Genomic DNA, 18,365 nt, shown 5'->3' on the forward strand with positions numbered 1-18,365 from the left:
AACACAAGTGGGGGTCAGGATACTTGGTAGAAAACCTACGAGTGTGCTGTAGTGCTCACAGATGTCTCACATGGCACCAGCATCAGTGATGAAACCCTTCTCAGCATCAAGATGTTTTAGATCTGTGGGCCAAATTCTTGCGTTTTCTCACACACTTCTATTTCATATCTTCTGTTTTACTAGGGTAGAAATACAGTTGGAGTATAAACTCATTCTAAAAAAAAAAAAAGTAACTTTTTCCCCCCACTTCTCTCAGTATCATTCCTTTTATCCACAGTAGTCTAGTTGTTGTTACCACAGGATCTATGGATTTACTACCTTCCACCAATCTGAAGGATTCTGGCATGTATCTGCCATCTGGTTTTGTTCAACATGAGTTAATTAACTGTGCTGTATGCTGATTATCTGTTGTAGCATACATGACAGTAGCATGTGTTACAGGCATACTTGCCCGTTCCATACTCAGGAAGTGAAAGTAACTTTCATGTTTTTGGGCCTTCTTGTATGCTTTAATGAAATATTCTTAATAACTTTTACTCATTTTATCCTTAGGCCAGAGTAAATTCTGAGCAGGAGCACTTCCTCATTGTACCTTTTGGACTCCTCTATAGTGAAGTTACTGCATCTAGTCTGGTAAGCAGTTACTGTTTTTCACAGCTGTAAAATATGAATAGCTGAATCTGCTCTGTCTGTATATCTGTCACTGTTTAAATTATGTCCTAGAGAACATTTTACTCTGTGTTACGTGTTTAGAATAGTTTTATTGAACATGGTTGGTTTTGGTACAGCTGAGGTGTCTTGAGAGAGATTTCATTGCACGTGTTCACCACTAGGTGTCCTCTAGTTGATCTAGCTGTAAAGAGGAGCCAGGTCATTTGGACAGCTAATGACATCATGCCCTTGAAAGCTGTTGGCTGTCGAGTCAGGCTTGTCGAGGGAAACAGTATGTGTTTCAGACATAAATGATGCAAACCAATTACAATTTCAAGACACTGTGTCAGATGCCTGATTTAATTGCCATCGTTTAGTGATGTCAGTAGCTGAGGGTGTAGATAAATTATGTTTTTGAGATCTAATGGTTGCAGTTGAAGACACAACTCCCTTAACTGTTAGCTAGTGGGAAGCGTTTTGTGAGCATTTATCTTCAGTCTAGTCAACACTGCTGCTGAAGGCATCTTGAGTTAATGTGGCTGACTCTTGTGTTGAAACAAAATAGAAACTTTCACACTATTCTTTCCACCTGGCTACTGTAAGGTGAGTAACCTCTAGCAGAGAGGTGAGGTAAGTATGTAGGGGTATGTACAAGAGTAGTAACATTTCAAACTTGTATTGCTCTTGACACCTTAAGGTCCCAATACTGCCCCTCAGCTATCTGTAAGGTTGGCTCTTTCCTACCTAACTCCACCTTAACCATCATCTGTAAAATTTTAATTGAAAAAGCTGTAAGAAAAGGAATGAAGAAAACTGAGACCTGCCCTTTCATGTTACTACAAAATTTTTAGAAGAGGGTAAGGGTCACACTGTGGGGGTATTTTTTGTGTTACGGTTTGGGTTTTTTTAAGGTGTTTTGCTTTTATCTCCATATCAGGAATGTAAGTACCTTGAGAATGAAGGTTGCATGAAGGTAGAGAAATGCACGCACACACAATAGAGAGCGTGTTCACACAGAAAATAGCTAGCAGCAGGATTTAATAAGAAGATAGGCTACAGTGATAAGGCACATAGCTTAGCCAGATGAGCATGCTGACCAGCAGCCTGCTTACATGACTGGCCCTTTATCGCCCCTTTCTCTCCATTCCTCCCATGCTTGTTCTTCCCTTCTCCACTTTGAAACTCCATTTTCTCCGATCTTGTTCTCTCCCAAATAAACAACCCATGCATAATTACTTTTTCCCTTTTATTCCAGTTTTGCTATGTCCATATCCAAATTTGGTAGTTATAATGTTACCTGGGCAATCTTAGCCTTACATGGTATCAGTGGTATGGTTACCTTTCACGAACCTGCTCCCCAAAAGGTTCCCAATACTCCTTTTCAGGTATCTGTAAAGTTTGCGAGTTTCTTACATAACTCCACCATAACTCTCTGTGAAATGCAGCCGTTTGTCACAGCGCTGTCTGTTACTTTTGTCAGCTTCTTGCAGTGTTACCTGTTACATGCAGCGATTTCTTGTGTTATATCCAGTAGTTCCTAATGTCCTCTTCAGTTAGCTTAATCTCAAGCCACAGGGCCCTGGTCACCTACCTACAGCCTTATAATGCACATTTTGACACTTGTTAAAATAAAATGCTGAAAGAAATACAGTTTTAGAGCTTCAGTGGTAGATGCTGAATTAAATCAGATTTTTGGCAGTCTTGATTGATTTATGAAACTAATTCTTTTCGTTCCCAGGTTAAAATCAATATTCAGGGAGATGTAGTTGATCGTGGAAGCACTAACTTGGGAGTAAACCAAGCTGGTTTTACTTTGCACTCTGCAATTTACGCAGCTCGACCTGATGTTAAATGCATTGTTCATATTCATACGCCAGCAGGGGCAGCGGTAAGCACACTTTTTAGCTTGACATCTGTCCTGTTCCCCCCACCCCACCCAACTGGAAAATAGGTGGGTCCCCCTTAGTCACAGATTTGCTTCCTTTTTGAAGGGCACAAAGCCTTTAAGTCTGCCTTCAGATATGTGGTTCTGTTTGGATCAATCAGATCTTCCTTATTTGGTTGTTACATGAGTGGTCAGATGGTAAATTGAGCTTTATAATTGGAAAATACATATTTCATATTTGTGTGTCCTTTACCACAAAAGACCATATCTTTTGACAGTGAATCATAAGAGCTTTAGCATATTTTGTTGGTTTTGTAAAGCACAATTTATCAAGGTTTTCTTAAATATTTGAAACTTTTCCAACACCTCTCATTAGAGCAGCTGGTTACAAGTCAGTTTTACCTCTTTGGAATTTTTTTGAGAGAGTCATCTGGTAACTATTTCAGAGTTCACATTCTGATTTTTTTTTTTAACTGATTAACAGCAGTGATACAACCATTTTAAGGATAAATGATCACATTCCTAAAATTGTGAATTATAGAGTAGTCTTTAAAAATATTCCTTAACTTTACCCACAGTGCTGTGGAATTACCTGTGTCAAAGTTCGTCACTAAATTTCTTCGGGGGGGGGAGAAATCACTGAGTGGAGTGAAAGGAATGAATTTGATTTGGGGGTTGTTTGTTCCCCCCCCACCCTGAGTCTTTTCCTTATGTTGTTGATATCATATAAAAGCAGCCATACTGAGTCAGACCCAAGATCAATGTGACTTTTGTATCCAGTCCAAAAGTTGCAAAAAATAGAGGCTTTAGGGATGGAGTAGAAGACCACTATGTATGTGCCTGTACACAGACACATACATATAATATATTAAAATATTTTTTTATTATCATTTTTATCATTATGATATTTTATTTTTTTCCCCCGTTATTTCTGTTGCAAGAAATTAAGTTAGTTGTTTTAATATTTCTCAGGTTTCTGCAATGAAGTGTGGTCTCTTGCCAATTTCACCTGAAGCGCTTTCTCTGGGAGAAGTAGCTTATCATGACTACCATGGTATTTTAGTGGATGATGAAGAAAAGGTGGTTATTCAGAAAAATTTGGGGCCTAAAAGCAAGGTCAGTATTTACATCTGGAATTAAAGAAAAGTATGTGTGTGGGGGTAGGGGAGGTATAATCTTTAGTCAAGAGCAAGAAAACGCTTGCCTTAACTGCTGTTAACTTTCTTTGCAATGTCTCTCTAGGTCCTTATTCTCAGAAACCATGGCTTAGTATCAGTTGGAGAGACTGTTGAGGAGGCTTTCTACTACATTCATAATCTAGTGCTTGCCTGTGAGATTCAAGTAAGAATTTTAGTATATTATGTAATAATACAGTCTGCAATATTAACAAACAGATTAATAGTTGCACACGTTACTGGTTAAAATCTTGATCTAAACTAACGTGGTGATCTGTGAAATCATTATATTATGCGAGGACGTCCAAAACGTTGGTTTAACAAGCAATATTCAAATACTGTATTGGAACCATCAATTTGATATATACTGCCTATTAAAACAGATATTTTCAAAGCCTTAAGACAACTTTTATGCAAGTATGTTAATTTATTTAGCTTTAAAATTAATTAGATTTCTTCTGTTATGCTGATGTCAATTTCTTTTGGTTTTTGGGTTTCCAAGAAACTAAAAGATGACTTCATTGTTTTTAAGGTACGTACCCTGGCCAGTGCAGGTGGACCTGACAATTTAGTGCTTTTAGATCCTGGAAAGTATAAAGCCAAGTCTCGTTCCCCTGAGTCTCCAGCAGGTGAGGGTACTGTATCCCATCCAAAATGGCAGATTGGCGAACAGGAATTTGAAGCTCTTATGCGAATGCTTGATAATCTGGTAAGGCAGGCATTTTTGTCTAATTGTTTCATATGATAATGTATAAAATGCTTTAAAAGCTGCAATAAGGGACATTAGTGAAGAATGGGCTGCATGTAGTTGGCATAGTTTATACAGCCTGCAGCCTGTTCTTTCCCAAAGATTAAGGGCCCTCAGACGAGGAGACAGCATGAAAAGCATCACAGAATTCTTCAGGTGTCCTTTGTGCAGGTAGCAGATTTACTTCTGTATTCATAATCTGGTAGTTATCAGTGAGACCAGAGGGGATCCTTGTATGATTTGGCACTTCTAAATGAGAGTTCTGTGGTGCTTGCTACTCCTTAGTCTGTCTTCCCCTCTGTTCCCATCCCCACCCAAAATGCATAAAACAGTGTTAATGTTTTGTCAGGTGCAAGGTCCAGCATGATTTGACTTTGTAAGATTCTAATAGAACCTAGAAGAGCTCAAAAGACAGGCTTCAAATAAATAAGTCTTCAGATAAAATGGTTTCATTAAAATCCCATCTGTAATGAATGACCAGCTAACAACATTTGCTATCCAGCTTTAATGGGAAAGATGATACCTTTCCTGTCAGAAGGCTCCAAGTGATGACTGTAGATAGTGGTAATGAACATATTTTAAAAAAATATGGTCACTGTAATAATCAGACATAGTCTTCTGATTTGTGATTTAATTAATCTTTTTCCTTTGTAGACTTAACTGTGGTCTTCATGGTCATGTGATGCACGTGCCCCTGACAGGATCCACACTGATGATATCTTAAAATGCTATCCACCCTATCTACTATGTAGTAAATAACTATTTTTTTGTCCCCTTAGATCAGTGTCCTATCTGCAGTATGGGGGGAAAAAAAAAAATCAGGCTACTTCATTACTAATTTGAATATCTAATATTTTCATATCAGACAAAGTGATCAGCTATAACCTTAAGTCGATAGAAAAATTCTCATTGATTTTAGTAAGCAATAATGAGACTATTAACATGGTTGGCTACAGACAGCAGACTCCCTGTATCACTGACTGGTACCTTCAGTAGATTGAGTTGGATTTCAGTTTCTCTAGGGAATATCAGTTTTATGTTTCTTACTGCAAACAGGAAAGAGGATCACAAAGCAAATAGCATTGTACATGCTAGGAACGTAGGAATAGAAAGGAGCTTTCAGTCATCCAATACAAGCCCTTACTATTACAAATAGCTACACGTTATATTGGATAGCTAACTACATAAGGCGGTAGATAATTACTCAAGATACACTTTGATCATTAAAAGATGGAGCAGCAGCTAAGGTAATGTCTCAGCAGTGCTTAATGGGCTGAGGTTTCTTTATAACTAGCTTTATCTATAAAGAATTTGAGTGCTTTGGGAGGTAGGCTATTCACACAGTTTTTCCTTGAGCCATTGTAAATAGTTTGCTAGTGGAAACTTCTTAGAGAAACTGTTAAATGTCCTTTTTGTATGTTAAATGCTGAGCAAAATATGGAAGAAAGCAGGGGAAAACATGACTAGTGTATCAGGGAAAGTAAAAAGGGAAGCAAAATATAATTCAGAGGAAGTAGGAGAGAAAAACAACATAGAGAAGATCAAGGAGAGGAGAGAATATGGACATAAAAGTAGCATTCTTGAAGCCTTCCCTTGTATACGATATGTTGAATTCTAGATGTTAGAACGCAGAAGAGATCTTTTTATCTACCCTACATTTTGTGTCATACAGGTGCTTTTTTATGTCCTTGATTTAGAATTGTGAGAAACAGTCAATACATTTGATTGCAGTAAAAAAAAAAAAGTGTAAATGAGTAGCTGGAATGGTACAAAGAAAAGTCAGGATTCTACATTTGGACTTAAATCCAACTCCAGAGACTTGAACTATTACTTGAGAATTCAATGAGAAATACCAGGAAACACTAATATACTTCCCCCCCTCCCCTGGGGAAAAAAACCTAGCTTCTGAAGAGGTGTGTATGTAGGCAATTACCACAAAGTACATGTACTTTGAATGCACCCCAAATTCAAGCTTAGCTTGCCTTGTTGCAGTTTAATCATATGCTATTGTCCATAGGAAGAACTGTCAAAAAGAGAGGGCAGGACTGATAATTTAACCAATAGCTATCACTAAAACGTACACTTTCATTTGTTTGTTTTGAATGTTAGAGTAAAAATCTTTCCTAAAGTATAATTTACAAAACTTTATTCAGAAATTTCCTGGGAAAAGTACATTCTTAAGACTTTTACAGTGCATAAGTTTATGATTATACCTTCTGTGCCGATGTGATAGAGCACTAAATTAGTTACCCCAGTAGCTTGCTATAACACAGTGAATTGATTAAATGCAGGCTGGCAAGTAACTGTCCACTTATTAATGGTATAATACCTATTTGAATATGTACTTTCATCCTGAAGGGAACTAAAATTTTCATGCGCGAGTCCCCCATTTTAAAATGCAGACATTGAGAGGAGAGTAGTTTGAACAGTTATGGGTACTCTGTTTTTAGAAGTGGCCCTGGAATACTTGGCTAGTAAACTTGTCCAGTCAAAAAGAAATTTTTTTTAATCTGTCAAACACATAATTGCTCAAGTGGTAATTTTTTTGCTTGAATGTGAGAAGAGGCAGACCCATAGCACTGCTCTTGATGAACTTCTCAGTGACTTCAATGGCTTTTTGCAGGACTACTGTAAATTCTTCATAAAACTTTGATACAAAGTTTTTGAAGTTTGATTTACCAAAAATGGTGACTTATTTAAATTAGTGGTTCAGAAATTTATTAGATTGGAAAGGATGCTAGTGTAGCCTCATTACTGTGTGTCATCCACCTTTGACATGACTTTGTCCACCATAACTGGTGAACAGCAGGTAAAGAAAAGGCTGTGTTGTAGAACTGTTTTCGCAATTAAGGGTATCGATCAAAGCAAAATTTAGTCATCTGTTGAAAAACTTGGAGATGTAGAAGACTAATTCTGCTCTTCTGCTTCTTCAGGGTTACAGAACCGGCTATCCATATCGATGCCCTGCTCTGAGAGAGAAATCTAAAAAGTACAGCGATGTTGAGATCCCAGCTAGTGTCACAGGTTACTCCTTTACTAGTGATGGCGAATCAGGCACTTGCTCCCCCCTCAGACACAGTTTTCAGAAACAGCAGCGAGAGAAGACAAGGTGGCTGAACTCTGGCCGAGGGGATGATGCTCCTGAAGAAGGGCAGAATGGCAGCAGTCCCAAGTCGAAGACTAAGGTGTGGACGAACATTACACACGATCACGTGAAACCCTTGCTGCAGTCTCTCTCGTCCGGTGTCTGCGTGCCAAGCTGTATTACCAACTGCTTGGTCTGTGCCTACCTTACTGTTCATAGTTAGATGATGTAGAGCAACTTGGGGTGGCTGGCACTTGGAGGCTTTGGGAAGAAAAAGATTACTCTCCTAATTCTTTTCTTCTTTCTGATACAAAAAAACCTAAATGTGTTTTACTAACCACTTAATTTGGCTTTGATTAGATGTGAGCTGTAAAAATGATCTTGCTTGTTAATGTTTAAAACTGCTTAAGACTTTGAAGCCTCTAGCTTTCTTTCGGCTTTTCAAGCTAATGACCAGATTAAATCATAGTTTTGACTGAGTAGGTTCTGCATTTAAATGGTTTAATTAAGGACAGCTGTGTTAGGGAACTACTAATTCTATCTGCATGAAAGCTTTTCAGTTAAAACAAAACCGAAACTAACTATTCAATGTACTTTTGTGCAAGTATATATAAAAATAATTAAATTTCTACCCTCGTTACATATACCAACTTGATTTGCAAGCCATTTGCAACCCTCTTTATGTATGAAATTGATTTCAAAGTATTTAAGTGTTGTGGTTTTTTTTCCTTAAGCAGTTTTTCTTGTCTAGTTTCTCAGCTCCTCTTTCTGTCCTGTTTACTATGCTTTTGTCTACCCCAAAGCCTCCGAGTGTTCACAACCAGCTGCCTTCTGCATGTAGTGTTGCATGTAAGTAGATGGCCATAAATGGAAAGTCTTTCCTAAAGTATCAGCTGGGTGTGGCATGACTAAAGTGCAGCTCAGGCCATCAGCAGGCACTAATCGATAGATTCTGCAACCGGTGCTTTCTTTTTTGTTTATCAATGCTGCTTACAGTTAAATTTTGCACTGAAAGATATGTTAATTGAAAAGCAAAAGTATCAAATGCTTTCAAATGGACATCAGTAGCTGTTGGTGTGTAACTGTGGTTTTGATATTTTCTTGGGCATATACAGGGCATCTAAAATGTAGGCAGGGATTTTCACGCATACAAGCTTTTGTAATGGTTGACTTCAAGCTGAAGTATAGTAGTTCAATAGTACTTCAGTAGTGGTACAATGTATAGTAGTAGTATGGTTACAGGTGAGTCTTAAAAAAATAAAACTAGTACTCTTGAAAAGGAAAAAAATACAAGTTATTTTTTTTCCAGAACACCTCTTCATTCTTATTTACCCCTACAAAACTCTACTTCACCTCTGAATACATTCAGAGTTCTCTATATTTTGAATACTTTTATGGAATGATTACTCAGGCAATGTGTGTAGTAAAATATATAGTGTTAACATGTGGAAAGCCTTGAAAAAACAGAGGATCTCTCTCTCTGGTATTTTTGTGGTGTTCTTTTTGATTTAAGAAATTAATGTATACGTATATTGTTTGTACTATCAACATTTTGCTAAACTCAACTATAGTTTTGCCTTGATTGGAAGAAAGCTTAAAGCTATGCATATGTTTGGAGCAGTTTGTGCTTTTCAACCTTAGCTCACAAAGTAGGTAGTATTTTATATTTGAAATTATCAGTGAAAGATTGAAGCAAAATTCCTGCTCAGAAACTAGTCTTGTTTAATGATATACTGAAGCAATAGAAAATTTCATGCAGTATAACAGGTTTGTGTATTTAAAGGGGTTTTTTTTATGCTTGTTATTAACCTAAAGAAAAAGTAGCTTGTTACGTTGAGGTTGTTTTTATATATGTTTTGACTAAAAACTATCTTTAATAAAAAGCTGGAGTAGTTTTTATCTGAGAAGATAATCATCAGTGAGTATTTCACAGCTCCATGTTCATTCCATTTTTTACTTTACAGTTGCAAAACATTTTAAAATTCTGTTGCTCTTTGAAGTTTGACAGTTTCTGGCTATCTTATTGTTTCTTGAAGTTACCGAGGAAAAAACGCATAGCATTTGCTCTATAAACAGGTTTGCTTTACCATTCAGTGCATTTTCTATGCAATAATGATTGGAAATTAGGACACTGCATATAATAAACATATCAAGATAAAAACTTAGTTGTACATCAAATTAAACAGAGCTCCATACTAAATGCACTGATCAAATAAAGCAACCTTCTATGAAGAACCCATGAAGCGCTTAAAGTTTGTGTTTGGGATATTTTTGTAACCTTTTGAGCTATGAGTTATAAAATATTCGACATCACCAAACTGTTCCTCTAGGTTGCTGTGCTGATACAGCTATTTATTTGTGCAGAAACTAATTCTGGAAACAGAACATTTTGCTGAAGTAGCTTGTTTTAATGCAAAACTTTGGTGATGCCCACTCTTGCTTCACAGTACAGAATCATTCACTAAACCTGGTTAGTGACATCACATTGCTTTTCATACTTCTGTCATCTTATGCTTTAAGTTCGCTTTGATGTTTGTTGAGTATCGGAGGATTGAATCAATGATCTCTCTGTCTCTCTCGTGCTATTTTGTAAAAACACTCAGTGCAGAAAATGAAAATGGCAGTAACAGGGTTTTAGAGCTCGTGTCTTAGATCTTGCTGTGCTTCTGTTTGGGTAAGGTATAGTGTCCTTTTTAAACAAATATGAACTCGCTGTGAAATTTCTGATAAAAATGTCCTTAAAAATAAGTAATTATATTGGAGTTTTTCTACTTCTGTATTAATAAGTCTCTTCATCAAGTGAGAAGTAGACTGTTTTTAGAAACATAGAACACTGCATTTGTCAGTGTGATCAAGTGCACAGAAAAACAGCTTAAAAACCTTTCAGTCTCCATAATCTCCGAATTGCACATAGCAGTAGTAATTGCATCGTTTTGGGTGGAAGTTATTTGCAAGTTAACTGGCTCTCTAGTTTTTGTTGTTGTTACTAGCTTGACTTAATAGAATGATTCTGATATTTAGAAATGTATCTGAAGGTACAGTTTATATTACTGAAGAAGGAAGAAACTTAAATAGTCTTAGGAATGAATAGAAGAATACAATCATTGGTTCAGTTCTCTGCTATGTATAATGCATGATCAACTGTTACGTGAATTTGCTGCTCTGAGTGTCCATAGCCATTACAGCAATTCTGACTGTTCAACTGTTCTTGATATTACAGTGGACTAAAGAGGATGGACATAGAACTGCCACCTCTGCTGTCCCTAACCTGTTTGTTCCGTTGAACACCAATCCAAAGGAGGTCCAAGAAATGAGGAACAAGGTTTGTGATAGCAGTAAAATACCTTTTTTTTTGGTCATCACTACAATTAAGTTGCGTACTTGTAATGAACTAACTTACTTTGCTATAGTGAATTTTTTGAGGTTCAGCTCTCGTATTGTCCTAGCCCTTTATAACATCCCTTGCATGTATTTTTATAGAAATTGAATGTCCTTTTTAGCTGTAAAGTAGAGGTCTTTCTGGATCTATGCTTTTCTTCATTCATCTTGGAACAAGAACCAGCGTATTTTAGAAATAAATTGTGAGTCAGTTGTTATGAATTCTTTACCACTGTAGGATATCTAATTTAAATAGGTAACACCTAGATTTAAAGATCCAGTTTCTGTTCCTATCTTCTGTATGGAAAGAACTGGGAGGTATTTAGGATGCAACAAAAGGGGATGTGTTTGAGTACTCCAGAGTGTCAGTTTATGCATAGAAAAATATTTATATGCCCTTTTGAGAATATGGTCCTCACTAAATGAAAAAAATTGAATGTTGTGCGGTGTTTTACAGTAAGTTCTGTAGGAAGATGATATTGTGGTGCAATATCAGTGACTAGTGACAGAAACCTGTAAATGACTGGTCAGGTACAATAGACCTCTATATAAATATGACCTCTGTGCTTCTCTTCTCTCCTCACTCTTCTTCACAAACTGGAGTTGTCTGTTACCTGATCTGTAGAGTTTTACCATGAGCCACTACTAAAAAACAAAGGACAGTACCTGCTGTGGTACTTAAAGACTAAATTCTGAGAAATGTGAGGAAACATTAGAAACCTGAGCACATATCTTCAAGTGGTGTTCATAAGCACAGCTTTATCTGATGGGTAGAGCCATAGCAATCAACACTAGTTGCAGCCTGTTGGCAGGTTCATCCACCCCTTTTTCAAATACAAAAATGTGGTTAACTTTTCTCTGTTGTTCATGTGACTGTATTCTGCTGCTTTTCTTTACAGATCCGAGAGCAAAATTTACAAGATATTAAAACTGCGGGCCCTCAATCACAGGTTCTTTCTGGGGTAGTTGTGGACAGGAGTCTTGTACAGGTGAGAGTATAAAATGCCTAAAACTATTAGCTTAAAGTTAATCTACGATATCCTTTGCTTTCACCTAATATATTACTATAAAATTATTCTTTAATTGGCAGAGAGTAACTCTTTATAAGGTAAGTCTTAGAGGTAACACCGTTGTCTTTGCGAGAGTGCTCAGGGTCAGAAATTTAAGAGGCTTCAGCCATGTAGCCTAAGCATGTCTGTGGAGGGTGCTTCTTGGTTTTTTTGCTGAATGTAATGCATGAAATTCAGGAGGCTTATTTATATGGGTTAGATTCTTGTTCAAAAATTAGCTGGGCTTTGTGACAACTTTTTGTTTGTTTTCCAAGTTTATGTATCTTCAAGTATTAATACTGGGCACAGCAGGCTCACTATGGGGCAGTAGTGTTGTGTGTTAAATATGTTTTATCATGCTTCATAATATTTTATTTGAAGACCAGTTTGGGAAAAAAGCTATTATACATCAATAAAACTTAAAAGCAGTATATCTGGATATACAAAAGACTTTATCTATGAATCATAGCTCAAAGTAAAGTAAGAATTAGAGCTATACAGTTATACTGTATAGCTGAATGACTTTAAACCTCTATATATCTGAGTGCTTTAACTGCTCCAGATAAGTATTTTCTGATATACTTTAAAAAGTTTGGCAAGTCTTATCATGACCATAGCATTATTCATGTTGGGTGTCATATTGTGTGCATGTCAATTCATTGTCATTTGCAATTTTATCTACCAGTTACTGTTTCTTTGCATGTTTTTAGCAAGCATTGTAATGCTTTTGGTTGATGTTTTAAAGCCTGGGCTCGGTTTGCTCTGTTTACTCAATTTACTGTTGCAGGATGCTCCCCTCTCAGACTGTACGGAATCTATTGAAGGGCTCGATCTCACAGAGCAGGCCTTTAGTCCCGCTAAATCTCTGTCTGTTAGAAAGGTACTGCCCTGTCATACTGCTCTAAATACTGTTGTTCACCCTTCGTTTTACCTCTTCCTTACCCTGACCTTTTCCCTCTATCAGCTAATGATTTGGCTAGGAAAAAAAAAAATAGATGGATCTCCAAATTATGTATATGCAACTATACAAGCAGTTACTTTACCCTGTTAAAGTATCTCTTAAGGATTTTGATCTTTGTCTGTAGAAGCTGGTGAGGAAGCACTTCTGATGTTAAGGTGCTGATTAGGTTCTGCATATAGTAGGTTTCTTTGCGCATGCTATTAGTGTTGAATTACTCTAATTTGAGATCCATTTTGAGTTAGCTTAATCTCAGCCTGATTACATCAGTGTAATTCCAAAGATATCCACATGTTCAGAGTGTGTCATGCTGACAAACACTGTCAACTTTTGATCCTACATTGCTAGACCTCTTGTTTCCCTAAAACTTCCTGCGGTTATCTACAAGAGTTGCTGAGTAATGCCCCACACTTCCAAAATCAATTGGCTTTCAAACATGTAATCATGCTTGTGCTTACGTAACATACTTGAAATGCGTGCATGGTTGGGGTGGGCAGTCCTTTGAGGCTGAGTAAACAGGAACAGTGTGCACATTGGAAGCGCTCTGTCCTTAGCCGTCTTTCTCTCCCAGGTTTTGAAGGAGTTTCTTAGAGGTGATCTAACATGGAAGCACAATGTGTAAATAAGCATCAGTGTCTCTTCTGCTCCAGTATTTTATCTAAAAGATTCTTAAATCTTCATTTAGGTCATACCTAACATCTTATTATCAGAATAGCTTTCTCATCAAAAACCAGAATACTTTTTGAATTACATCACTGTTGCAAATCTCATGACTTTCTAACACTTTCTAGTGTAATGAGCCAGTTTGTATTATAGACAGTTGTATCATACTGAGAGTTTGATAATGGTGTTTTTCAGATTACAGTTTTTATCCATATTCTGAAAGGAAAAATAATAAAACACTATTTCCAGATTTAAGATGAAAAATAAAATAAAGCCAAATTCTTCCAGTGCATGCCTTTTATTCTCTGCTTTATAATACCTTCAAAGTGAAAAATTATTTTTATGATAGTCATCCATCGGTTATCACAACACAGGCGGTTTCTTCCATCAGTGATGTGCAAGATATCTTTCAAGTACTATTTCTGAATAAGGGCATCATCTTTCTATAAAACTAGTCAAATATTTTACATGTGTTTTTGTAGATGGCAAGGAGCCAACAAAAGGTCTATTGGTGATATGATATTTTGTCTAGTAGTATAATGTTAGGGTTTAGATGTCCAAATGATGTGTTTTCCTTTTTGTGGTCTCATGAAAGTGCTTTCCTCCTGAAATACTGTGTAAAATTAGATCACAGTGTTAATTACAGTAGGAGTGGCCTATTTTATAATCTTTATTATCTTAATAAGGATTGTGACCTGAATGCTTAGTAATTTCCTGTTGGGGGGGGGGAACCCAACAAAAAAAACCCAAACAAACAAAAAACTAACAAAACAACCCTACAAAAAACCAACAAAACAACCCTGCAAAAAACCCAATTAACCAAACAACAAAAAACAACCAAAAAACCCACCAGAGAAATTTTCTAGAAAGATTATGCCAAAAATCAGTCGTGTATTGTGGAACAAAGGAAGTATAAGCAATCTTATGATGCCCACATAAACCTCAAATGAAATTTTGAATGAAACTTTGAGGAACCCTGTACATCAAGGACTTAAGGACTTTTAGGTACCAGATAATTACAAGTTCTCAGTTGACAAATTCTTTGACGCTCAATTATGGTTAAAGTAAAAAGTTCCATCTGATTGCAGTAACGCTTAAAATGTATTATGTTTTCAGTTAACATTGAGATTTTTATCAAATACTAATGCACACTATTTTGGACGAAAAAAATCCTGTTTGTGTACAGTATGCATGTAGTGCTTTGAGTCTTCTGTGCCTATGGCTGCAGTAGTAAATATTCCATTTTGCCTTGTCACTTGCTTTGTCCATGTTCTGAGAAGTCCTGGCCATGTTGCAACACAAGCTCCTTGTGCATCATGTAATTTTATTTGTGTATAGACTTGGTTAACCAAGCTTCTGCTGCAGTCTTGGCTGAATGAGAGGGAATGTTGGTTATTCTTACCAATGACCATTCTGCAATCTGATTTAAAAAAAATAAATTCACATTAATTTTCAAGAATTTTAAGTAAAAAGGGGAATCACCCATTTCATGTCTCTTCCTTTAGAATGGAAATACTATGGCTTTGTTCTTCATGAAGAGCCTCTTAGTTCTGCCCCAGAGGTGGCACTGTGTTTTAATGGAGACTTCTACATGAACAGTACTTTAAGAATCTTGGTTTTTTGGGTAAAGGCACTGCATTAATGCCAGATTGTGTTAAGAGCAATTGTTAACTCTTAGACAATTATAATGGACCTACTGTCTGTTTGAGAGAAAAACTGGCATGTATAAGGTGCCAGTTTTGCTCATATCTAGCCCTGAGAAGAAGACGAAGTGCTTGCCTGTTAAATGATGATCACCCCGTAGCCGTTTTGAATTTTTCTCCGAAAGCAAGATTTGGTGGAGAAGTTGCAAACTGACTTGATAATCTAAAATTTCCTTGTAGGATATGTGAGGTCCAAGTTTAGTATGAAGGTATATTGTGTATCATTAGCTATAAATGATTTTTCCTTTGTTGGATCTTTGTGGGAGAGTATGCCCCTACAAAATTCTCAGGAGTGAAAAATATATTCTGTTCATGAATGTAATCTATCCATTATTTCTTACAGTGGAGAAAATGCTGTTGATATTCAGGTGCTTACACATGCAATCAAACTTCAAATAGTCATCAAAATAGTAATAGAATCATCATCAAATAATACTAGTATCAGCATAATCCAGCTAAAATCACTAGAACATTAGTGTTTTGCATGTCATCCTGTGTTGAAACAGAGTGCCAGTCTTTTATATGGGAATTTACTCCCTCTCTACGGGCTCTCTAATACTGGAAGCAATTCCAGACCAATTTTCTTGTTCAGTTTTTCTGAACGTTCATGGGAATCTCCGAATGGCGTGGACAGGTTGATAGCTCTGCAAAGTCTTGTCTATTTTAGTGTCACATTTAACAATCTAAAATATGTCCTGTACTGTCTTTTTAGTCTTTTATACTCGTCTTCCTTCTGTCCCACGTTACTCTCTTCATTTTGTGTTGTGTATTTTTATTTGAATTCTTGGAAGGCTGCTCTGTGGCCTGTTCTGTGAAGTAATGCATCTCTACTTCTTTGATTTGTACATGTTTTAGAGTAATTGTGTTGCAGAACTTACTTAACATACTACTATAATTTATTTTTCCCATAGAATCAGTCCTTCTACCCTTATAATTTTCATTAGTGGCCTCTGAACTGCTTCAGTATTATTGATACTGAGCAAAACTGGATGTGTTAATCTGGAAACAGCTTTTAGCAGATCAAAAGTTTGCCTTTCTGGTCTCTCGTGTAATTTTTCTGCTCTTACGGTCCAAAAAACACAAGTGCTTTTTTTTTGTAATACATAACCCGCTTACTGTCGTTGCCTCTGATATTTTTCAATATTATTTCTCTTGGGTCAAAGATACTCAGCTAGTACAAATACTGTTTGCATTGATTGTGGGTGTGGTTCTGTGTGGTTGGTTTTGGTTTGTTTTTTTAATTAAGTAAATGTGATATGCTTGATGCGCTGCTTTTATTCCCAGTAGTTAACAAAGGTAATCTCTTAAGGAGGAGAACACATAATGCCAGTGCGCTAGTCATTGTGCCACAAGCTGTGTGTCTTGCTGTTTGTCATTATTAACTCAATAGGCATTCAGTAAAATTTTGTTTCATGTGAAAGTTGTTCTACCCAGTCATTTTGGATTTAATTTGCAGACAAGATTCAAAGATTCTTAAACGTTCCAGGGATACCAGTGTGTGCTGTATGTCTTGTTCCTCTGACTTCTGTAATCCTAGAAAACTCTAGAAGCTCTGCCTGAGATCAGTGCTTTACAAGCCGCTTTCAGCTGAAACTACATATTTAGTTTGAAGGGTGGGCAGAGATAGAGAAGGAAATATACAATTGCCACAGGCACCAATTTTCTGCCATCGTTAAAAGTTGGGACCTGTAGTTTTGGGGGTGTTTTACATTCTCTACAAAACAATTAGGATTTGTACAAAGGTTGATGTTTTTCTGACTTCTTAATGCATTATTCTGTAAGAAAAGCCGTGACTATCAAATCAGAGGTTTTCTGGTACTAAGACAGCTGGTGCTTAATGGAAATAGTTGAGAAAAGGCTTTTGACGTTCTACTGACATTCTGCACCTGAGACGAGAGTTCCTCTTATTTTATGGAGAAACGGAGTCGATCTCTAATGTTTTAGAGATGTTTCTTTCCTGTAGTTCCTTTCAGGATCTTACAGTGGAGACCTGTTGTTACGCTGTTTGTTCTTCAGTACTGCTGGCTGGTGTTTGCTTCCTGAAGAGCAGCATAAATTCTAACAACCAGCCATTCTTACCTCCCCGGATTGCTCTAGACCAGGTTTCTGGAGATCTCTCATGAGGCTTTCAGAAATATCTTAACTGCTCTTGTCCTAGTTCCATCTGGACATTCTTGTCTGTCACCTTTTTGGTGCTGACAACTTGTCCAAAGCAGCTCTTAGCATCCAAACCAATACTCTTGTCTAATTTCATCTTCAGTTTTACAGTGAAGATCTCATGCTTGTCCATCAAGTATGGGCATGGAACAGAATGTTTGTCTCTTTGTTCGGGTGCTGTTTATTTTTGAACTGTGCTTTCTAATGCTTTCTTTTAAATATTGGTACAAATAACATTTGAATATGAAGATGACTTGGGCCAATCAATAACCCATACTTACTTGGTAATGGAATTCAAATACCTCTTTTCAACAATGAAGACGATTCAGGTATCACAGTGACACGAGGCACAGACCACACATCACTCATTTCCAAACTAGTGTCAGTAGAGGTCTGTATATCCAATGAAAAAAACAAATGCTTGAACAAGTCACCTGACAGATACAGCAGCTGTCCAGGCAAGCATCTTCTGTATCCGAGACAAGGAAAAGCCAGTGGCTTTAGTCTTTATGATACATGATTAGAGAAGAAAAACTAAACACCTTAGCATTAGAGAATCTCTGATGCAGCTTCTTTTGTCCATTGGAACTTAGTGTACTTAGAATTGCTAATGTTTTATTTTTATTTGTATAACTTTTTATCTGGCTTGTATGGCAAATGTTATAGATGTAAATATGCTAACTTGTATAAGATAAGTTAACCTTAATTGCTTAAAAATTGCTTGTAATAAACTGTTCATCTGGTGTATACAGAACACATACAAGATGGCTTTTTAGTATAACATCTGTTAGATGTTACATAGTAGCTACTAGAAATGGCTTTTCCCTTATTAAAAACAAACAAACCACAAACAAAAATACCTATGAGCTGAGTCCTGTGAACTTCTGCAGGTATTCGCTGCCCAGGTTGCCAT

General features: G+C 36.8%; 1 protein-coding gene across 11 annotated transcripts in view; it reads left to right on the forward strand.

Annotated features, from left to right (window-relative positions):
- Positions 1-18,365, forward strand: part of ADD1 (adducin 1) — a 68,564-nt gene that overhangs the window by 40,856 nt on the left and 9,343 nt on the right. For 5 of the 11 annotated variants that reach the window (XM_076335829.1, XM_076335836.1, XM_076335837.1 and 2 more), the window contains exons 5-13: positions 553-633; positions 2,390-2,539; positions 3,509-3,652; positions 3,779-3,877; positions 4,244-4,420; positions 7,393-7,737; positions 10,765-10,866; positions 11,822-11,911; positions 12,759-12,851. In XM_076335829.1, coding sequence (XP_076191944.1) covers positions 553-633; positions 2,390-2,539; positions 3,509-3,652; positions 3,779-3,877; positions 4,244-4,420; positions 7,393-7,737; positions 10,765-10,866; positions 11,822-11,911; positions 12,759-12,851 — 1,281 coding nt within the window. The remainder of the gene's footprint in view (positions 1-552; positions 634-2,389; positions 2,540-3,508; positions 3,653-3,778; positions 3,878-4,243; positions 4,421-7,392; positions 7,738-10,764; positions 10,867-11,821; positions 11,912-12,758; positions 12,852-18,365) is intronic. The other 6 variants (XM_076335833.1, XM_076335839.1, XM_076335832.1 and 3 more) reach the window with 3 other exon arrangements.

This window comes from Aptenodytes patagonicus, chromosome 4 (assembly GCF_965638725.1).
Source record: "Aptenodytes patagonicus chromosome 4, bAptPat1.pri.cur, whole genome shotgun sequence".
NCBI lineage: Eukaryota > Metazoa > Chordata > Aves > Sphenisciformes > Spheniscidae > Aptenodytes > Aptenodytes patagonicus.